The sequence below is a fragment of the Prionailurus viverrinus genome, chromosome D2 (genome assembly GCF_022837055.1).
Source record: "Prionailurus viverrinus isolate Anna chromosome D2, UM_Priviv_1.0, whole genome shotgun sequence".
NCBI classification, from domain to species: Eukaryota; Metazoa; Chordata; class Mammalia; order Carnivora; family Felidae; genus Prionailurus; species Prionailurus viverrinus.
Window position 1 is genome coordinate 73,491,847 of NC_062571.1, and position 21,912 is coordinate 73,513,758.

Sequence of the window (21,912 nt, forward strand, 5' to 3'; positions counted from 1 at the left end):
GGAATCAGAGGGTCCACTGGCAAGGGAGGCAGTGTGCTTCAGGGGAAGAAGGTGAGCCTTTTAACTTTCATCACGCCCTCCTCATAATACCTCTGCAGACAAGCTTGGAGGCCCCAACCACCCCAAGAGGAAAGGAACCGGTCAGCTTCTCTAAAAGGGAAAGGAAAAAAAAAGAAAAGAGTCAAAAGGGAAGGCTCAAGTTGCAACTCGTCTGTTTGAAGGCACAGGGCAGGAGAGAGACAGGTTTTGTGCAGAGGCACCGCTGGACCCGGGCAGAAGGAGCCCGTGTGCCTCGAGTTGGAAACTATTAAGTGCAGGGGAGTCTTAATGATCCGGAGCAGCTCTGACAGCTGCCGATGTAGAGATGCAAACGGAGCATTTGAAAAGTGTGAGCTTTCAAAGAAAACTGTTTTTAGGAAGCAATGTCTCCTCTCGCTGTCCCTTTCCTTTGGGAATACTTCAAGGAGGTCTCAAGTCATCCTATCCGCGGTGCCTCCCTCTCTCTGAGTGGGTAAGGGTCAGGGTACCTGTAACGCGAAACCCTGAGGCAGCCCCAGATGCCGGGAGTACCAGCTGCTGCTCTGGGCAGTAGTAACTACAAGGGCTTCATCGGGATGGACGGAGGAGAGACCGAAAGAAGGCATAAATTAAAGACAAGATTAATAAAATCTGATGAAATAAAACACCCCTAGTCTCCCCAGCAGCTTAAATTACATTTACCACATCTGACAGGGAGGAGGTAATCCTCAGTAAGAAGTCGAGGCTCTGGAAAGAAATTATAGGCTAAATAACTTAGCGATGGTACCACCAGGGAAGTTGCTGATTCACCTTCCCAGGGAAGACTCAAGACAGGCTACAAAGCCCATCAGTTCCCACTGAGACAAATTTCACTTGGTAGGGCCCCTGTGTCATCCGGCATCTGGATTTCCAAACAGCCTTCCAGTTATTCAGGCCACCACCCCACTGCACGGCAGCCGCGGTCACTGCACCCCCCACCTTGGTGTGACCGGGCACCGTCAGTTATTAGGCAGGACTGTCCCCGCTGTTCCCCCCCCTACATTTCTGCCCCGTTCCGCTGAGGCCACTCTCTGCTGCTGAGGTTGCCTCAAAACACAAATAATTCCTGGAACTTTCTCAGTAGATCAGTCTGAGCCCCCTGCTCTCTGCACGTTCCTTCTGCCATCTCCCCCAGAACGCCCCAAGTTCCCAAATTTCCAGCTATTTCTCACTACAGCTCAGCAGAAAAGCAATCCCACTTGGGTAATTCACTCCAGCTCTCCAAGGATTCTCTACATCGAGAAGAGCAGGCCAGGCAATGGGCTCAGGATGGGCTCTCAGCCTGTGCAGGAGGAGGCTGCGGAGAGATCTCCTGCGGAGCTTGCAAGAGAAACCTCACAATGATAAGGGAAGTCTCCATCATCACCCGCCTCTCCCACCTCCCGCCCACGGCTCGCTGGGCTCGCCCACAGCTCCGCGCCCTCCCCATACAGCTTCCTGTCTTGAGGCCACCTGGCTTGGACCCATCAGAGAACACCAGTAACATCTACCGTAGAGACAGGGAGGAGCTGTAGCTGGCTGGCTTTCAGCCAAGTCCTGCACCCAGAAGAGGGATCTCTTCTGTTTGAAGACTAAAGGGGGCACAGGAACTTGAGTTTCAGATCCGGGAGTCTTCGCAGGAGGGCAGTTCAGAATCTCTGCTCCCGGGGCGCCTGGGTGGCTCAGTCGGTTAAGAGTCCAACTCTTGGTTTCAGCTCAGGTCATGATCTCACAGTTCTGGGTTCGAGTCCCGCGTCAGGCTCCATGCTGACATGCCTGCTTTTTCTCTCTCTCGATCTGACTCTCCCCCACTCACATCCCTCTTTCTCTCTCTCTCTCAAAATAAATAAACTTAAAAAAAATGAATCTCTGCTCTCTCCCTGTGAAGAAGCTCTTACAGCTTCTTCCCTGTGCCTTGCTCCTCAGCTACATTCATCATCTCCCGCAGGGAGGTCTTCTACTCCCTGGCTGACCAGCTTCCCCAGGTTATGGCTGGACACAGGCTCTGTGTCCTTCTAGCAAGCTGTGTCCCCGCTTCTAGCCGATAGCTAAGGAAATCTCAGGGGAGGGGCGCCTGGGTGGCTCAGTCGGTTAAGCGGCTGACTTCAGCTCAGGTTATGATCTCGAGGTCCGTGAATTCGAGCCCCGCGTCGGGCTCTGGGCTGATGGCTCAGAGCCTGGAGCCTGTTTCCGATTCTGTGTCTCCCTCTCTCTCTGCCCCTCCCCCGTTCATGCTCTGTCTCTCTCTGTCTCAAAAATAAATAAACCTTAAAAAAATTTTAAAAAAAAATCTCAGGGGAGCTGAGGCCTCAGAGTGAGAGAGTCCTTGGAGAAGTGCACTGTGGGAGCACCTGGCTCATCCCAGGGCACAAAGGGTCATCTACATTCTTCCCCACACGGCAAATCACCTGCTCCCAACAATAACAACAACATGGGGAAGGACATTACTTCCAGAAAAACCTTCAGCATGGGAGGAATCCTGCAGATAATGAGGATTTTTAATGGTCTTTGGTCACTATTGGAACTAGTTTAAGCGAAGAATGGGCTGTCATTCTATCAGAATAAAACTGGCCAGAAACTCAGCTCACCAGTATCTTCAAAATATGACATCCCCCCCCCTCCACCGTTGCTCTCTGCTCTTTAGAAATGGGGAGCCTATAAGAAAACAAGTACACAGTCACACTCTCATCTCCTTGCCCACCTGTGAACATTTGCTGAGTGCACAGGATTTTGTCAGAGATGGTGTTTGGAGACTCCTGGCTCTACCCTGGGGATACAGTGCACCTGTCATCAAAATGACGCCCCGTCCGCACCTCCAGTCCGGGATCCAGCCTGCACGTCTGAACGCAACACTATCATCGCCTCAGGCTGCAAAGACTCAGGTCTCTGCTTATCAAAATCTGCCTGCATCCATCAGCAACTGAATGCAACCCTAAGTTCTAGAAGGACACACATCAAATTGTTGACAGTGGCAGCTGAGGGCAAGTGGGAGCAGAGGGGAGGGGGCAGCTACCTAATTCTTTATTCCTTGTTATTTTTTTTTAACACGGAGAATGTGTTCGTGGATTCCTTCAGACATTAAAATAAATGAACAATGTGGCCAAAAAGGAAAAGGAAGGTACTGTTTTCAGCAACAAGGCAGGGCTTAGCAGAGGGTTCTGATGTGGGTTGAGATCCAGAAGCATGACCGAACAAGAGGGTGCCCGCTTTTCTTAGCCGCAGGGATGACGCAACGGCCCAGAACAGACCCAGGCATTCTGGAAGTTCTCTTCAGGGCTGGACACAGTGCCTCTCACTGGTCTCTCCCAGATTTCAGACCTTGACAGTCAAGAGCCTCCATATCTGCAGCCCACCCCTCCCCCGACCCAATTAACCCATTAAGATCCTTGGAAGCAGCTCAGATATTGCTGAGCCAGCACAAGCCTTTAAGTCACCTGGCCTCAGGTGACCCTCTGTGCTTACTAAGCACCTCTCAAAGCTTTCCCCAGGTTAACGAGAGGAACCTTCCTGACCAGCTTCTGAAAAACCCTGTGTCAACGCAGAGGTCAGTTTCTGGCCAATCCGGTCCACCGCCTGCCCTCCCCTCAGCCTCACCCATCCCCCCTCCCGTTTCTGAAACTCAGAAAACAGGAGCTTGGCCACTGAAGCCGCCACAAAGGTTCTCCTCGCCGGCTCGTTAATCACCCGGCTGCCGGAGCCCGCTTACCTGCAGATGTAATTCGTCTTGCACGAGTCCTGCAAAGTCAGGCAGTTGGGTTTCTCCCTCTCCTCGTAGGAGCACACGGGCACGATGGTCTGCCGCCTCCGCTCCGTGCACGCGATGTCCCGGCAGGAGCAGAAGAGCATTCCGTAGCTGTGCTTGGCCGGAACCTTGTCGAAGAACTGCCGCAGGGCCTTGTGGCACTTGCGCCGGTTGCAGACCTCGTTGGACATGCTGGTGGTGCACGGGGTGATGTACGCGGACCTGTACTTCTTACAGGTGTCGTCGAGGTTACAGGCCTTGGCGGCGTCCAGACAGTTGTTCCCTTTGGGAACGTGCTCCACTGCAAAGGAGAGAAAGGCAGGTGTGATCGCAGTGCCGGGCGCCTGGCCACGCACACTGCCTGTCTTCACCGAGATCCGGCCTCTTCCCTGGCGCTGCGGCGAGCTCTGATCAACTCTGTGTTTTGAAGCGAATAGGTAATGAGTTCACGACAAGGAGAAAATAGAAGGTGTGCAAAGGCTGGGGACCCAGGGCAGCCCACAAGTCCCTAGTGCTCCCTCAGATGCATAATTAGGCGGTACGGAGCGAGGCCAAACGAGGGAAGGTTGCTTAGGCACCTGCCTGACTACGTGTAAACAAGGCAACAGGAGAATAAGTTTCCAGCTCCTGGTCGGTAAACTGAAATTAGGAGAAAAGAAAAAAGCAACAAATTATATACTTGTTCATTATGCAGTATATAAAATGATATGCTGAATGTAAGTATAATTGCCATGCAATTCCTCCAGGAATATAATTATGTAATAAATGCATATAGTACATGCTAATTACTATATGATTACAGAGTAATTACATGGTTATTTGAGCCTAGAAGACAAAATATTATGCCAGCTCCCTAAACAGGAAGAAGCGGCTACGACAAGGTTGTATTTAAGTTCTAGCTCACAGGCCATTGGAAGAAAACCAGAACAAATTACGTGAACATTTGCAAACCTCAATTACCACTTAACTTGCCACACACAAAATGTGGGATCTACGGGTCTTGAGGCTGCAGATTAGAAAAATTCAGCTAGTATTCTGGATGGAATTTCAATGGGCTTACAAACATAGGCTTTAGGAATCTCACAAAACATACGTTGCCTTCTGCCCAAACCCTTTCTGCTCATGCTCAGAGAAAACAGAGCTGTCCACTGCCAAGCTGCCCACGGTGCGGCCTGGACAGAGAGCACGGGGGAGGCCAGGCCCACTGCAGTAGCCAGGTGGACTGGCAGGGCCAGGCCCAACGGACAAAGTCAAAAGATGAGTAGACAAAGGAAATGAAGCTGGTTGTGGGAGCCCTGCCCCCTGCCCCTCCTCCAGCAAGTTCCTGCTCAGGCCTTATTCAGCCCCTGCTTGGGTTCCCCCTTCACTCTCTTTGTGCCCCAGTTGATGGGAGCCATGAAGGCATTTGGGAAATTACAAGAGGCTAGAGAACTGACAAGAGGGGAGAAAGGGTCCGTTGGGTTGGGTGGGTCTGAAAGACAGAGTGGTGCATTTAGTACACGTCCAAAGGGCACACGGAATGTTGTTCAACCTTACACAAAGAAGGAAATCCTGCCTTAGGTGGCAACAGGGATGAACCCTGAGGACATTATCCTAAGTGAAATAAGCCAGTCACAGCAGGACAACCGTTGCATGATTCCACTTACAAGGTGTCGAAAACACTCAGGCTCAGAGAAGCAGAGAGTAGTGGCCAGGGGCTGGAGGAGGGGGAAACGGGAGTTGTTACTCAAGGGGCATCAAGTCTTAGACATGAGTAAGTTCTAAAAATCCGCAGGGCGGCCTCATGCCTACAGTTGACAGTGCTGCATTACACAGTTACGAGGGGCAGTGCGTTAAGAGGGTAAATCTCATGGTAAACGTTCTCACTACGATGTTTTTTTTTTTTTTAAATGTAAACCGGGACACGGCACACAAGGCAAGTCTAACATTTCAGGGAAAGAAAAACACTTCCTGTTTCACTGACGATGGGTCTTGCTTTAAGAAAACCCTGGACGCAAAAGTCCGAAATCACAAAATGATACCGTGGCACCACCAGGCAGAACCCTATTATGCCTCAGGTTCACGTCTCTGCTACGACACCTGAATCCAAAAATTTAATGGGAAAGGCAATAAACAAGACATCCAGCCCATGTCGGGCGAGCAGCACAAGAAGCCAGCGGCTGCACAGACATCCCTGGTTTAGCAAGCGCACCTGGTACATTTTCTGCATCCTGACCTTCCCAGACCAGCTTCCCTCTGGCTCCCCTGTTTTCACACGCTAACTCCTCAGGACTCAAGAAATGAAATATTCACCATGTGCTCTGACAGGATCACCAGGGCCTACAGGCCTCGGTAACACTTCCAGCCTTTTCCGCTTTTCAGACTTTTAATGTCATGCTGTTGGGCCCATCAGCAACAGTGATTCATATTCTCGAAGGTCTAGAGTTGCACAGGAGATTTCTAAATGACGCATTCTTAGTGATAATCTAAAATAAACTGATATGACCAAATTCTGGGTATTCTGGATTAGGCCCTTAAGGCTAGAAATTGGTACCTAATTTTACCACCTGCATTTCCACTTGCCTTGGTATTGAATGGTGCTTTGTGATCTCTAGCTAAAAAGAACAGAGGCACAGAGGTGTACTTAATACTGAAATGACGTAGCCAGTGATATATGAACAAACGGTTCATGTAAGTTCAAGTGGAAGAAAATGGCAGAACAATTAAGTCATCACATGACACCTAGGAACCCAGGCCTGCTATCCTCCAAAGCAGTCATGCTGAAACAGAGAACTATATTCCAATTGTAAGAACCAATTTAGTTTCCACAAAACTAGTACCCCTTACATCAAATTAATGTTATTAACTTAGCATTTCATTGTTTTCAAAGTTCTGTTCGTATTTAACATGTGTGCTGTTTTTATAGTTGTGTAAAATTAAAAAAATTAAAGTTTATAGTTCTTTCTTCCTGAGTGTCAAATAAAATTATAATAAAAATAATAAAACGCAACACATGAGGTCCAGACCACTTATTCCTCTCTTAAAGTAGCCTGTATTATACATAAGTTTTAGAAAAATTGACCTGGAAGAAAGCTCCTTGACAGGGGTCTTGGCAATGAATTTCTGGATAGGATAGAAGGAACAACATAAAAATAAACAAGTAGGACATCAAACTGAAAAGCTTCCGCACAGCAACGGAAACCATTAACACAATGAAGAGGCAGCCTATGAAACGGGAGGAAGTATTTGCAGATCATTTGTCTGATAAGGGGTTAATGTCCAAAATATATAAATAACTCTTACAGCCCAATAGCAAAAAAATAATAATTCCATTAGAAACGAGCAAAGAACCTAAAAAGACATTTTGCCAAAAAATACATTCCAAAGGCCAAGAGGTACTTGAAAAGGTGCTCAACATCACTAATCATTACGGAACTGGAAATCAAAACCACAGTGAAGTATCTCCTCACACCTGTTAAAATGGCTAACACAGAGGCAAGAAAAAACAAATGCTGGTGAGGATGTGGAGAAAAGGGAACCCTGTGCATTGTATTAGGACTATAAATTGGTACAGCCACTATGAAAGACAGTGTGGAGTTCTCTTGAAAAATTAAAAACAGAACGGTATGATACAGCAATTCCACTTCTAGGCATAAATCTGAAGGAAATAAAATCACTGTCAAAGAGATACCTAAACCCCCATTTTCACTGCAACATTTTTTTTAATGTTTATTTTTGAGAGAGAGAGAGAGAGAGAGAGAGACAGAGTGTGAGCAGGGGAGGTGCAGAGAGAGGAGACATAGGACCCGAAGCAGGCTCCAGGCTCTGAGCTGTCAGCACAGAGACCGACGTGGGGCTCAAACTCACAGACCTTGAGATCATGACCTGAGCTGAAGTCACATGCTCAACTGACTGAGCCACCGAGGCGCTCCTGCAACATTATTTATAATAGGGAAGACATGGAAACAACCTAAGTGCCCATCAACAGGTGAATAGGTAAAGAAATCATGGCATATATACACACAATGGAATAATATTCAGCTATAAGAAAGGGAATCCTGCTATGTGCAACAACATAGATGTTAAGTAAAATAAGTCAGACAGAGAAAGGCAAATATAGTACAATCTCACTTTTATGTGGAATCTAAACCAATCCCCCCCCAAACAAAACAAAACAAAACAAAACAAAAACACAAAAAAACCAAACTCATGGAAGAAAAAAAAAAAAAAGATCAGCTTTGTAGTTAGCACAGGCAGGGGAAGGAGAACTGAATGAAGGTAGTCAAAAGCTACAAACTTCCAGTTATAAGATAAATAAGTACTGAGCATGTAATGTACAACATGATGACTATAGTTAACAATGCTCCATATTATATTTGAAAATTGCTAAGAAAGTCAGTCCTAAAAGTTCTCATCACACACACAAAGGCATTCTTCTTTTTTTTGTCTCTGTGTGAGGTAAAGGATGTTAACTACACTTGTGATAATATTTTCACAATATATATAAGTCAAGTCATTATGCCATACACCTCAAACTCACACAGTTCTGTATGTTAATTATATCTTAAGAAAACTAAAAGAAAAAAAATGGTCCAGTGTATGTCTGCTTAATTATAATAATGTTAGCTTCCTTTTCAAAGTTGTTAAAACTACATAAACTACTAATTTTTTCCTCTTAATGTTATCAAAAAGAAAAGCAATATTTCAAAGGAAAAGCTCTGTACAAAGTGGGAACAGAATGAATCATCTTATGTCCAAAACAATTGCTCAAACTTGACTTCATTTAGCAATTGACTCAAACCCACTTTCAGCTGATTCTGTTTTCCTCGGTATATAGCCCTGCCAGAACACCATCTCTTTACCATTATTTCAGAACCTGTGAAAGATTTCAGAATGCACAACCTGCCACATTCAGAGAGGCAAAAGAAAAAAAAGAACAAACAAACAAAACAACAACAACAGTGAATCGATTTCTAGCTCACAGGTCAGTGTGTGATTTGCTTTTTGTTTCTGAATCGCAGAATATTCCCAGGACCCTTTTTTCAATTTGATATGTGAGGCCAGTCTTACCCAAATAGCAGAACATGATGAAAACAAAAGAAGAGAATTACAGACTAATATTCCTTATAAACATAGATTCAAAAAGGTTAGTAAATAGCATTTAGCACTATGTTAAAAGGATAAGGAACCATGACCAACTAGAGTTTATCCCAAAATGCAAGGCTGATTTAATATTTAAAAGTTAATGTAATTTACCATATTAACAGACAGGAAGAAAACCTGATTATATTTCAATGGACAGAGCAAAAGCATTCAACATATTTCAGCACTCCTTCCATAATAAAAAATGCTCAGCAATCTAAGAATAGCAGAGAACCTTCTTAATCTGATAAAGGGCATCTATGAAAAACATATAGGTAAAATCATATTTAATAGTGAAATATTGACTTTTCCCCAAAAACGTCAGGAACTAATGAAGGATTTCATTCTTACCACCTGTAGTCAACATTGTCTTAGAAGCCCTAGTCATTGCAATAAAGCAAAGAAAAGAAATAAAAGGGATAGAGATTGGAAAGGAAGACATTTCTGTTTGCAGATGACTTGGAAAATTGTAAAGAATTTATAAACAACTACTAGAATCAGTAAGTGTATTTATCAATGTCAAAGGAGATAACATTTACTATATGATAATGAATTGCATTTTGGTAAGCTATTAGCAAAACTTTAGGAAAGAAAATTTAAAAACATAATTCTGCTTATAAGAGAACTCAAAAAGGGCACTTAAAAAGGAATAACAAAAGACATGCAAGACCTCTACATTAAAAACTAAAAAGCACTCCTGAGAAAATTAAGGAAGACCTAAATAAATGAAAATACATACCATGTTCATGGATAAGAAGACACACTATCACTGAGGTAACAGTTATCCCCAAATCGTAATATGCATTGACATTGGCAAGTGGATTCTAAAATTTATATGGAAATGCAAAGGGCCATAATATAGTCAAAGCATTTTGAAAAAGAACAGAGTTGAAGGAGTTTATACTGACTTCAAGATTTACCGCAAAGCTGCACTTATCAAGACAGTGTGATACAGTATAGGCATAGACAATTCAAACAATGGAACATAAAACAGAACTCAGATGAAATACACCCACAAATCTACCGTTATTTAATTTTTGACAGTCACTAAAAAACATCTAACATAGAAGTGCTCTTCAACAAACAGTACCAGGATAATTGAAAATCCGTATAAAAAACGACAACAAAATCCCCACATCACCAAAACCCACATATGTACAAATTAATACAAGATGGATCACAGACTTAAACCTAAAAGCTAAAATCACAAAGTTTTTATAAGAAAATAAGACAATCTTGGAAGTAGGTGAAGGTTTCTTAAAGAGGACCACAGAAAGCCATAGCATAAAAGAAAGAGAATTTGGTAAGTTAGATTTCATCAAAATTAAAAACTTCAGCTCCTCCAAAGACACTGATAATAAATGAAGAAAATCAATAGACAAATCACAGACTAGGAAATATTTGCAAAACACATATCTGACAATGGATCAGTACCTAAAATATATGTAGAATACCTAAAACTCAATAATAGTAATAAAAAAAATACCAATTGAAAAAATGGGCCAAATATTTGAGCAGACACATCACAAAAGACAACATAGGAACGGCCAAGAAGCACATGAAAAGCGTTCAACATCATTAGTTAGCAGGAAGTAAATGCAAGTGAAAGCCACAATGAGACTTGCTTCACATCCACCACAGTGGTTAAAATTAAAGTCTGACAACCCAAATACTGTCGAAGATGTAGAGCTACTAGAATCTCATATGTTGTTGGTGAGAGTGTAAAATGGTCCAACCACTTTGGGAAAATATTGGGCAGCTTTTTCTTAAATAGGTTTTTTTTTTAATATTTTTTTACTTTTGAGAGAGAGAGAGAGAGAGAGAGAGCGAGCGAGCGAGCTAGTGGGGTAGGGGCAGAGAGAGAGAGGGAGACACAGAATCTGAAGGAGGCTCCAGGCTCTGAGCTGTCAGCACAGAGCTCCAGGTGGGACTCGAAGTCATGAACCCTGAGATCTCAACCTGAGCTGAAGTCAGACGCTTAACCGACTGAGCCACCCAGGTGTCCCAGCTTTTTTTGTTTGTTTGTTTAATGTTTATTTTTTTATTCCTGAGAGAGAGAGCATGTGAGCGGTGGGGAGGAGGGGCAGAGAGAGAGAGGGACAGAGAATCCGAAGAGGAGTGGGAGCTGATGGCAGTGAGCCTAGCACGGGGCTCGAACCCACAAAGTGTGGAGATCACAACTTGAGCCAAAGTTGGACGCCCAACCGACTGGGCCACCCAGGTACCCCTGGGCAGCTTTTTTATAAAAGTAAACCCATGACTACCTTATGACCCAGCATTTCCACTTCTAGATATTTATCCAAGAGAAATGAGGATAAACATCCATAAAAAGACTTGTATAAGAATATAACACTGTATTGATAATAACCCAAAACTGGAAAATCAGTTCATGTATCCATCAATAGGAAAATGGTTAAACAGGCTGTGGTCTATTTGCACAATGGAATACCACTCAGAAATTAAGAACAGATGAACTATTGTTACACACATAGCATGGATACATCTCAACACCACTACGTTGAAGAAAAAAAAAAAAAGTCATCCACGAAACGTGCATACTGGGGCATCTGGGTGGCTCAGTAAGTTGAGCGTCTCTTGATTTCGGTTCAGATCACCATCCGAGGGTCACGGAATCCATCACCAAGTGAAACTCCATGTTGAGCATGGAGCCTGCTTAAGATTCTCCCTCTCACACCTCTGCCCCTCCCCCACCCAGCTCATGCATGCAGGTTCTCTCTCTAAAATACAATTTTAAAAGAAGAAAAAAAGTATATATTCAATTATTTTATATATGTGAAGTTCTAGAGCAGACAAACCATTTATGATGAAAAACAGAGGAATGGTTGCTTCTAGGGGCTAGAGGTAAGGATTGTCTGGGAAGGGACAGGAAACTTTCTGGAGTGATGGTAGCTTCTATCTTGATAGAAGTTTGCATCAAAACCTAGAGAATGGGGGGCGCCTGGGTGGCGCAGTCGGTTAAGCGTCCGACTTCAGCCAGGTCACGATCTCACGGTCCGGGAGTTCAAGCCCCGCGTCGGGCTCTGGGCTGATGGCTCAGAGCCTGGAGCCTGTTTCCGATTCTGTGTCTCCCTCTCTCTCTGCCCCTCCCCCGTTCATGCTCTGTCTCTCTCTGTCCCAAAAATAAATAAACGTTGAAAAAAATTAAAAAAAAAAAAACCTAGAGAATGGTACACTTAAAGCTTGTATATACAGAAATTTTACAGAAACTTTCCCTGAAAAGGAAAAAAAAGCCTAAACAAATATTAAAAACTGATTACTGATAGGTATACTGAAGTGTGTAGGAAAGTATATTGATATCTGCATTTAAAAAATTTAGATGAATTGATAGGTGGAAAGAAGGATGGATAGATGAATACTTACAAAACAATTGCATTCTCATTTATTGATAGAATCTAGATAGGTCAACTGTAACATTTTTTCCACTTTTCTGTATGTTTGAAAATGTTCAAGCAAAAGATTGGCAAAAAGGAAAAAATAAACCAAAACAAAACAAAACCCAGATTCAAATATACCCTATTAAAATAAAAAGTATCACATGCACAGAATATGGAAAGCAACTCTTAGCACCCCTCTTTCACCTCTTTTCCTGGTTAAACACTCCATAAATCGCAGGACACATAAAGGCGAGTTGGGTTTCACTTGGTGAGAAGACTGATCCCCCCCATATCTATTTGATAGACACCCCCCCTGCCCCCACCCCCCACCGTGCATGCTCAGAAATGCTACGTTGATGACCTGAGGGCAGAGGAAGAAATGTACACAATGATTCCGTTTAGTCCTCTTGAGTCACACCCAGCTCCCCATCAGCTCACACACTGCACGGAGGAGCAGGCATACGCCTGTGTTTTATGGTCTGGGCACACGCGCCTTCTCGCCTGCGTGGGGAGGCTTCCGGACAGCTTTGCCATAACTCTGAGTGCCATCCTCTCCACAGCTCATTTTAGAGCTCAGCACTAAAATGCTGCTTTCCCTCCTCCTCTCCATCTCTAATCTCTCCCTCCATCTGCTGTTATTCATTCTTTAACTTGGTAGAATGTCTGGGATGCTGCCTGAATGGGAAGTATTCTCAGAATGAAGGCTGTTTACTAGAAATCCTTTTTCTTGTGGGAGGACGCATGTGTGTGGGCTGTGCAGGCTAAGGAGCTCCTCTCCAGCATCAGCCTAGCACTGTTTTCTGGAGAAAGCCATTGAACCAGCTTTTCCTTTCAAAGTTAGATAGAACCACGTTGTTACTTTGTAGGTTACATATTGCTATTCTCTATCATCATTCTAAGGCTCTTTGGCTGTGATCACATCTGATGTGACTTATTGCCTATTTGTCGGTATAACCTGCCACATAGCAACGGGACAGCCAGCTCCCAGACCCATGGAATAAAAAGGGTCAGGTGTTGCTGGGGGGAAAAAAATAACAAAACAAAAACAATTAATTAGCAGTCAGGGATTTTAAATGTGGTCCAATCATCTGTCTTTGTACAAGTTATCTTTCTCCCAGGGGACCTCAGTTCCCCCATTTGTGAGAGGGTATATCTACAGTCTCTTCAAGCCTCAAGGTTCTTTGACTTGATGGTTCTAATAAAAAATGCCTTTTCTGATTATAACACCAAGCATTTGGGATACAACTTGACGATCAGGGACAAGGTGTGAAAAGAAATCCTAGCACTCCAAAGCACTAGCCTCTCAGCTATTTGCTGCTCCAAAGTGTACAAGGACCTTGGAACTTTCTCAACCCTGACCAACAGGCAGAGCAAATGCGAAAGACCCCTCCAACACAGGGAGATGTGGAGGTGTCAGGCATGATTTATGCACTGGAAGAAGCTTTCACATTCTGAATTCCTTTGGAGCAAGGAACTGCCTTTATCCCAAGTACAATCCTCACACTGTCCCAAATCAAAGAGGCTATCACCATGGCCATAGCCCCTCATTATTTACACTTAGAAAATGCCACCCTTATTGGCAAATCCTGGAGCCAGCTAACCAGTCAAAATGATTCAGGATGAAACACAGATGGAAACAACTAGAAATCCATTTCTATAGATTATGAGGCAAAATAAAACAGTAAATATATTAAAATTTGCATGGCTTGCATGAAGATGTGGTTTATGAAGCAGAAGGTTCACAAGACACGGGGAGAGAATGTTGTTTATGAATGCTTGCCAATTTCCGGATATCTTTCTGCCTTTCTTTTGGGGGCTGCAGAACTGAATTCACAACTGGTTTCCTCTTTCTTTCCGACTTGATTAATTACCATGTTAACTTAACCACTGTTCTTCTTCTAATAGGATCCCTCGAACATGTTATTCTAGCAAATAAAAAACGGGCAAAAGCTCCAAGATCTTCACAGGAGTAGAGCAGCCTTTTCTGGAAGCTTACACCTACGGTCTGATCTTCTGATATCCACGTGTATCATATGGCAAATCCGATCATACAGGTTGTGACCCTTGTAATCGATCCTTCAAGAGCTTGGCCTTTTCCAGCTGGGGTGCTAAAAATTACATTTAAAACGCACACGGTGGCTCTTTGGAGCCCATTTTGTCATTCATACACTGTTTCGGGCATATTGTATTACACAATGATGGATTCCCTCCTCGGCCTGTTTTTTTCATACCTTACATGGCTACATTAAACCTCAAGCCATGCCCAAGTTTCCTCTGGGGTTCACAGTGACTAAACTATTCTGAAGACCTGTGAATTTGGAAATAATCCTTCAGTCTGATGAACTCACTCACCCCAAGCTCACCCTTTAGAGCTTCCATTTCCATAATGCGCACACTGTGGCCCACCACCCCCATCCATACCTTAAAAAATTAGATGCCTCCTATAAGTGGTGTGCAAGTCACATGCTCGCTGCTGCAAAATGATTAATAGTGCTGTCTCAGCAAATGGGATCATTACATTTTTAATTAACCTTTCCAACCCCCTCCACCTTTTCCTTTTGTTATACATTGGATCTCTGAAGTTTTCTACTTGTTTATGTTCAACTAGATTGGAAATAAAGGCATGAAAAATGATAGCAGATGATGCAGGAGTCGTTGCCCAGGTGAGACGGCTGGTGAGGTGCTGTGCCTCATTGTACACGGAATATGGGGACAGGCGCTCAGAACTTGGTGGCTGGGTTCCCACCTAATTTTTGTTTTGGCAGCTTAGCGTTATTTAATGGCCTTGGCTACCAGGAAACTGGCTTTTTAAAATCTCTTTCAACCTAATTATAATTACGGCGTATAAATCATACAATGATCGATTATAAAAATCTCGGGTTCATAAATATTTAACTTAGCATTTAAATCCACACTGCAGGAGTGCATGAAATTTCTGAGCCCATCTCTCTGCAAACAACTGCTTTATTACAGTTCCAATGCCAATTACCGAAAGCCGAACCAAGTTTGTCTCGTAGCACACTCCGGCACATATTTGAGCACCACGGCTTTCCGCATATGAAGATGGCACAATTTAGTTATTTCTAAAATATGCATGCCTCTCATTAAACAGATATTCTGCAAAGTCCTCTATCGTCATCTTTTAATTCCTCAAGTATGGAGAGACACAATTATGATATTATACATAAAAACACTCATTAAAATATATTTTATCTAATGTAAGATTGATTCTGAGATAATTGAGGTCAGATTTGTTTGGAAAATGTATCGTGACACGTGCAAACTCTGATACGAAGAGGAAATGATCTTCCACGAGGACTCGAGCGAAATAGCTAAATATTTTTCAGCAAAATCATAAAGCCATAATTGGATTTCAATTTAGTAATAGTCGGCCTAAGACAGGCCATTTTTAATAATCTAATTATGTGTTCAGGGCCTACCCCAGAATTCAACGGCTGCTTCAGAACTATTAATTGTACTCAACCCTGTTGCATCGTCAACCATGAAATTTGCTATTACATGTAGGACTGGCTCCCGGTTAGGAGTATTCCCCCCCCCCCCAATCTCAGATAATCTTTATAACATCCCCAAATGCCTACTCCTTTCATTTTCTAAAAGTGAAATATTTTAATGACTTTCTCTCAACCAGAACACTTGATCCCAAGTAGCTCAGATTTGTGGTCCTTCTAAAGAAGAAAAAAAATTTCACAGTGAGATCTACAAAACTCTTCCCTATTTTTATGAAGACGCAGAGAGCAGCCCTTGCTTTTGTCTGATTTTCATTAATTAAAGGTATTTAATTGCTAACATCTCATTAGCAGTAAAATTAATGAGTACTTCAACTACAGGAAAAGATCTGCATGATAATGTAAACCTAATTCATTGTATGGGGTACAAATGATAGCTCCATTAATATTTAGGCTGTGCAAACTCCACGGATATTTAGCCATTTCACCAGTAAAAGGCTAAACACATCTTCAAAACCAGCGCTCCTTTGCCCCAGAGAAAACACTGAACGTGGGCCAACCAGGTAATGAAGAAGCACAGGTCCCTCTGCATTACTCCACTCACGTATCACCTCAGAGAGGAGGAATTAGAATGGAAGCATGGAATGGTTTGTTTTCAATAATTTTCTAAGTTACTATTAAATCAAAAGGTAGCCTCAAAGTATTATGCCCCAGCTTTTAAACTAGCATACTCAAATTGAGAAATTTCCAAGTGTGTGCCAGGCAAAGTAATCGCTCTTGGAAGCTGGACTCTTACCCCAAGGAGGCTGCCAACACTCCAGACATTTCTTGAAACCCTTCCCTAGGAGCCTGAGGCACGTTCTTTCGCATACTCTGAGCCACAGCAACTCTCTGCATCAGGGACAGATTTTCAAAGCCAAATGTCATTTAGCGCGAAGTGTGGTAACAGGCAATAATGTGGCACAGTGCTCAGGGGTAGAAAATAAGTCACAAATATACGTAAGGAGTTTTTCATATGGGTGACTTTCAAATCAGCTCTGACAATAACCAGGGAAGCGGCGTTCTTGAAAAGATTTTGAGCCAATAATAGCACGGGAGTAAGTGTTTTGCTTCTAAGGTGACTACTTTGAAGGGCATCGTTCACTCGGATGTATGCGTTCTCCGTGGGCTCATTAGCTAGTGTTTGTCCAATGAGCTAGAGAGCCGAAGGATGCCACCAGAAGGCAGGCCCGCGGCCCGAATGTTTTTTCCCCTACACAACCTATCAAAAAGCCACTTCCCAATCGATAAAAATGCTCCTCTGCTCTACATAAAGGAAAAGTATGCATTCTGAAGCCAAAGAATCAGCTGAAACAATGAAAAATGAAGGGGCCGAAGATCCTATTAAGTAGCCTGGCTGATACTGAGATAATAATGAATCATTGATGATGCTGGCAGTCGTCAGGGCCCTCACAGTGTGGGATTTCAGCGAAGATAAGCTAAATATCAGGTCTTTATTTTTAGTTAAAGAGCATAAAATTCAATGCCTTTCCTCCCACGAGCCTATTTACATACCTGCTGTGCTACCTATTTGCTTCACCTGCTTCCCAATTAATACCCCATTAAGCCGATCCACCTGCAGTGGCTTTTACCTTCACCACAGCCATGCAAACATCACTCATATGCTACAGCTCAATTGTTTCTTTGGGGAACATAAACAAGAGCTGCATGAAGACTAATGGCAGGACTTTGAGCTTACAGGGTGTGCCGCTTTCCCCAAAGACAGTAGCCAGAGCCTAAGAGGCCGTTTCCAAAGGAAAAGCCCTAGCCAGGCAAGAACGTCTAGAATGAAGTGCAGCCACGTTCCAGAAGATTACGGACAGAAGGGATGTCCATCTTCATTAGTCAGATCGGTGACTCCGGATTACATATATACATCTTTAATGATGTTTTGCTTCATTCGAGAAGGTGTTTCGTGTCAAGTCCGGTTAATCACATTTTGTTTGGTTAAGGCTTCTGAGGCGACTTATTTTAATTAAGATTAGCTCCTTATTTCTCTTGTATGCAAATAGGTTTTCAGTGTTTGAAGAGTTGGCTCCTTCAAGGGGTGACGGAACCTAAGGGGTTGGGCACCAGAAGCACCTAGAGGACAAACTTTAAAGGACAAAACCACGGGTTCCTGGGGTCTGTCTCAGCCTCTGAGAATCCGTGTTTTTACAAAGCACCCGAGTGCTGGGGTGCCTGGGTGGCTCAGTCAGTTACACAAATGACTCCTTTTTTTTTTTTTTAATGTTTGTTAATTTTTGAGAGAGAGAGAGAGAGAGAATGTGAGCGGGTGAGGGGCAGAGAGAGGGAGACACAGAATCCGAAGCAAGCTCCAGGCTCTGAGCTGTCAGCACAGAGCCCGAAGAAGGGCTCGAACCCGCAAACTGTGAGATCAATACCTGGGCCATCCAGGTGCCTCCGTGACGGACTCCTGATCTCTGCTTAAGTCATGATCTCACAGTTCGTGAGTTCGAATCCCACATTCGGCTCTGCTCTGACAGCAGTGCGCCTGCTTGGGAATCGGTCTCATCCTTTCTGCCCCTCCCCACTGCGCGCACGCACGCGCGCTCTCTCTCTCTCTCTCTCTCTCTCAAATTAAATAAACAAACGTAAAAAAAATAAAGTGCACCCACGTACTTCTGATGACCACACTTGGAATTCACTAACTTTCAGTGTGTTAAACCTTTCGTATTTACTACCCACCTGCACCCCCACTTATTCTCCTAGCAAATCCTGGCTTTCTGGTTGGTTCTGGTCACCGAACATTCGGGAAAGTAGGCCCTAAGAGGCGCTTCTAGTGGGAAGCTCTTTCGGGCCTCCTGCCTTATTCTGTGAAGTTCTTGTTGACCAGAGGGCTTTTCTTGCCCGTGGTCCCAGCGTAACTTTAGAACCAAGCCTAGGCTAGACTTACCAGGTGGGCTAAAAACACAGCTCCCCCTAATCCCCCACGACCTCCCGTGAGCCGCAGAGGAAGCAGACAGCAGAACAGGCTTGTGTGTGTCCATCTACATGCCTCGGTGAACCTCTGTGTTTTCTCTTAATGGTATGTGGACAAGCGTTCCCACTCGTTTCATTTCTGGCTTTAAATTGGTTCCAAACGCATGCACACATTTACTCCTCCGAGCTTCAGTGTAACTCTTGTCCGATCCCCATTTGAAGGACTACACCGGTTAGCTCAAGGATTACGTTTAAACCCTGGCATTTTTACATTGAAATTCCTTACTGGGGACCGCCGCTGTGTCTCTGCAACTTAATCCGCAGCTCGGTCTCCTGCAGGAATCGCAAAGTAAATACGGCTATAACTGTGTGGTGTGCCGTGGGCACCAAGCCACCTCTCCGCGGGAGGCGTTCTCCCACCTGGCTCCTGTCCACGGGATGCTGTGGGTCTGTGGAGGCAGGTCGAGGCAGGTGAGAAACTCAGCACACTTAGGCTGCTTCTGGAACATCCTTCCTCAGTTTCACACACAAGCGTATCAGCTATGGACTTGCTGTGTCCCTGATGTAACACATAAATTAAGAAGCCTGGGCTAAGTGACAGCAATGCCAGCTCTTAGAGCTGAGCTATTTGCTTAGTCAAAACAGGTACAAGTTTAGGCAAACTGCACATATTCCAATCCCAAACCTCCTGCAAGCTTCAAAATGTGCCTTCCCAGAGGAAGATCAGGACCTGTGCACCAGCTAGTTTTCGTGAGAAATGGCCGCTTGAATAGTTACATTTAACCCTGGGCAAGGCGGAAGCTGAATATGAGTGTTGGGGTCAAGACGATTTCATGAGCTTTCCGTCTAGAGAGAGCAGAATGACATTCAGCACAAGTGGTGCTGATGCTGCTCTCGGCACCCCTGGATATGCCAGAGGTACAGGGTCACCCTTTCGCTAGGGCATTCGGGGACAATAGATGTGAAGAAGGCCAGCCTCGGGATGGCCAGCCACGCTGCCCCTCAGGGGGGAAGGGCTGGAGGGATGAAAAGCAGAGGTCAATTTCTGTCCTAAAGGAGGATGGCTTGGGTCCCCGACACCCCTGAACTAACAGAAGAGATTCTGTATTGCAGAAAATCCTGTTTTACAATACAGGAAGAACCACACAAAGCCAGACCTTAGATCTCGGTGATTTAGACGGCTTACCACAATATTACCAAAAATAAGTATTAGCCTTTGCGCTTCTGGCCTTAAAAAAAGAATAACGATCGGCTCCTGAGAATTTCTACTGATACTTCCAGAGCTGCCTCCATTATCAAGAATGACTGGACAGACTCCTCCCTGTGGCATTTGCTAATCAACTGAGCCAAGAGAGCTGAGAAAATTCCCAATTTGGAAAATACAGTAGGACTATGGTACCCAGAGTAGAAGCCTGGAGGTTGAAATGGAGACTGGTCTGACACAGTAATGAAGCTGGCCTTCCCAGGACTATCGCATGCCCTTCCCAAGAAGTTCCCGAGAAGTTCTTGGGAAAAACACAACAAAACAAAATGGAAGCCCAGTTGGCTGTTTGGTGGGGAACAAGGCTTTCTCGGTGTCTATTTATTTCTTATGTAGAACAGATGATTTTCAATACTGAACTTAAGGGCTTTTAGTTTTAACCGAAAGGAGATCCATCCCCTAGAGTCTTCTATGAGCCCTTCAAGGATTTCACATAAGAAGTTCTGTTCAGTATTTTAAGGAGGACCATATTTAGTGATGTTTGAGGGTTGCAGTGGCCGTTTATGCAATTCAGAGATTTGGCTTCTATTAGAAATACATTTGTAAAAAGAAGCAAAAATTAAATGCAGTTTTCAAAAGATAGGTCAAAGTTTTAGAAATCTAACCTATACCCTGAATCTGGGAATTCATTTCTAGTATGATGTCCACATGTTAAAAAGAAAAGAAAAAGCAATTGTCTAAATCTATTTCTTTATACTAATGAGAGGTTCTCTTATTTGTGTGGTAAAGACTTTAAAGTACCAATAACTCTGGAGTGCTTCCACATCTAAGAGAGAAGAGAAAGGAAATTATAAATGTGATTATGAACCTCATCCAGTCTTCTAAGGAAAGGGATCACAATCATTTGCTAAGACCAAACACTGCAAAGGGGGGAAAGGTATCCACAGGAGATTAGTGTGTCAGTAAATACATAAAGTACAGAAGTCCCACATATTTGACATTTGAAGAACAAAGCTATCCATCAATGTCCTGGCACAGATCGATCAAACAGAATGCTACTGTTGAAAACCTAATAGTATGATGGTAATAATGTAGCCATAAAACCTCTGGTCTATAATTGACTGCTTCCACTTGAAGCTAACGTGTCTAAAGCAGTGACTAATGTTCACCTAAAGATTTCACTTGCGTTGAATGACAATCAGTTACACCTGACATTAGTCTCAGTGGATGGCTTATGCTGGATAATGGCTCAGGGACAGATATCCAGGGCGTGCAGGGAGAGTATATCCCAAACAAGCAGCACAGGTATGTGATGTTGATCTCCGGCATGTTTCCTCCTGGCTACCTCCTTTGCGAGTGCTGAAGCTGTCCCTCTCTGAAAAATAATTACAAATGTATGAGACTGTAGAGTCTAGTGCCATCCCAGGGCATCCGGGTCTTAGTTGTTGAGTTTTGTTTAAGTGAGCATATTACTATAAATCACATTCCTGGACCCTAAGAGCTAATGCTCTCTCTCTTTGCAATAAGAAACTAGATGTGCAGAACCCAAGGGTAGGGGGCCAGAGGGTGGAGACAACAGGACAGCACTGATGTGTCTTGACTTTCTCTTTTCTTTTCTTTCTTCCTTTCTTTTCTTTCTTTCTTTCTTTCTTTCTTTCTTTCTTTCTCTCTTTCTTTCTCTCTCTCTTTCTTTCCCTTTTGTTCTTTCTTCCTTTCTTTCCCTTTCTTTCTTTCTTTCTTTCTTTTTCTCTCTCTTTCTTTCTTCCTTCCTTTCTTTTCTTCCTTCTTTCCTTCCTTCCTTTCCTTTCTTCCTTCCTTCCTTCCTTCCTTCCTTCCTTTCTTTCTTTCCAGCTCCTGGACTGTTTGTGAATTCTGGATGTCATTCCAGTGAATAATTTGGTTATGTGGCTCTTGTTAAACAAGAGAGGTGGCCGGACTGTTGACAGGGAGAACTGAAAATTTGAAAGGAAAGCTTACTGCTGTTGCTAG

General features: G+C 43.8%; 1 protein-coding gene across 4 annotated transcripts in view; it reads right to left on the reverse strand.

Moving 5' to 3' along the window:
* Positions 1-21,912, reverse strand: part of GFRA1 (GDNF family receptor alpha 1) — a 211,867-nt gene that overhangs the window by 59,331 nt on the left and 130,624 nt on the right. For all 4 annotated transcript variants that reach the window (XM_047826290.1, XM_047826286.1, XM_047826289.1 and 1 more), the window contains one exon: positions 3,743-4,079. In XM_047826290.1, the coding sequence (XP_047682246.1) occupies positions 3,743-4,079 (337 nt within the window). The remainder of the gene's footprint in view (positions 1-3,742; positions 4,080-21,912) is intronic.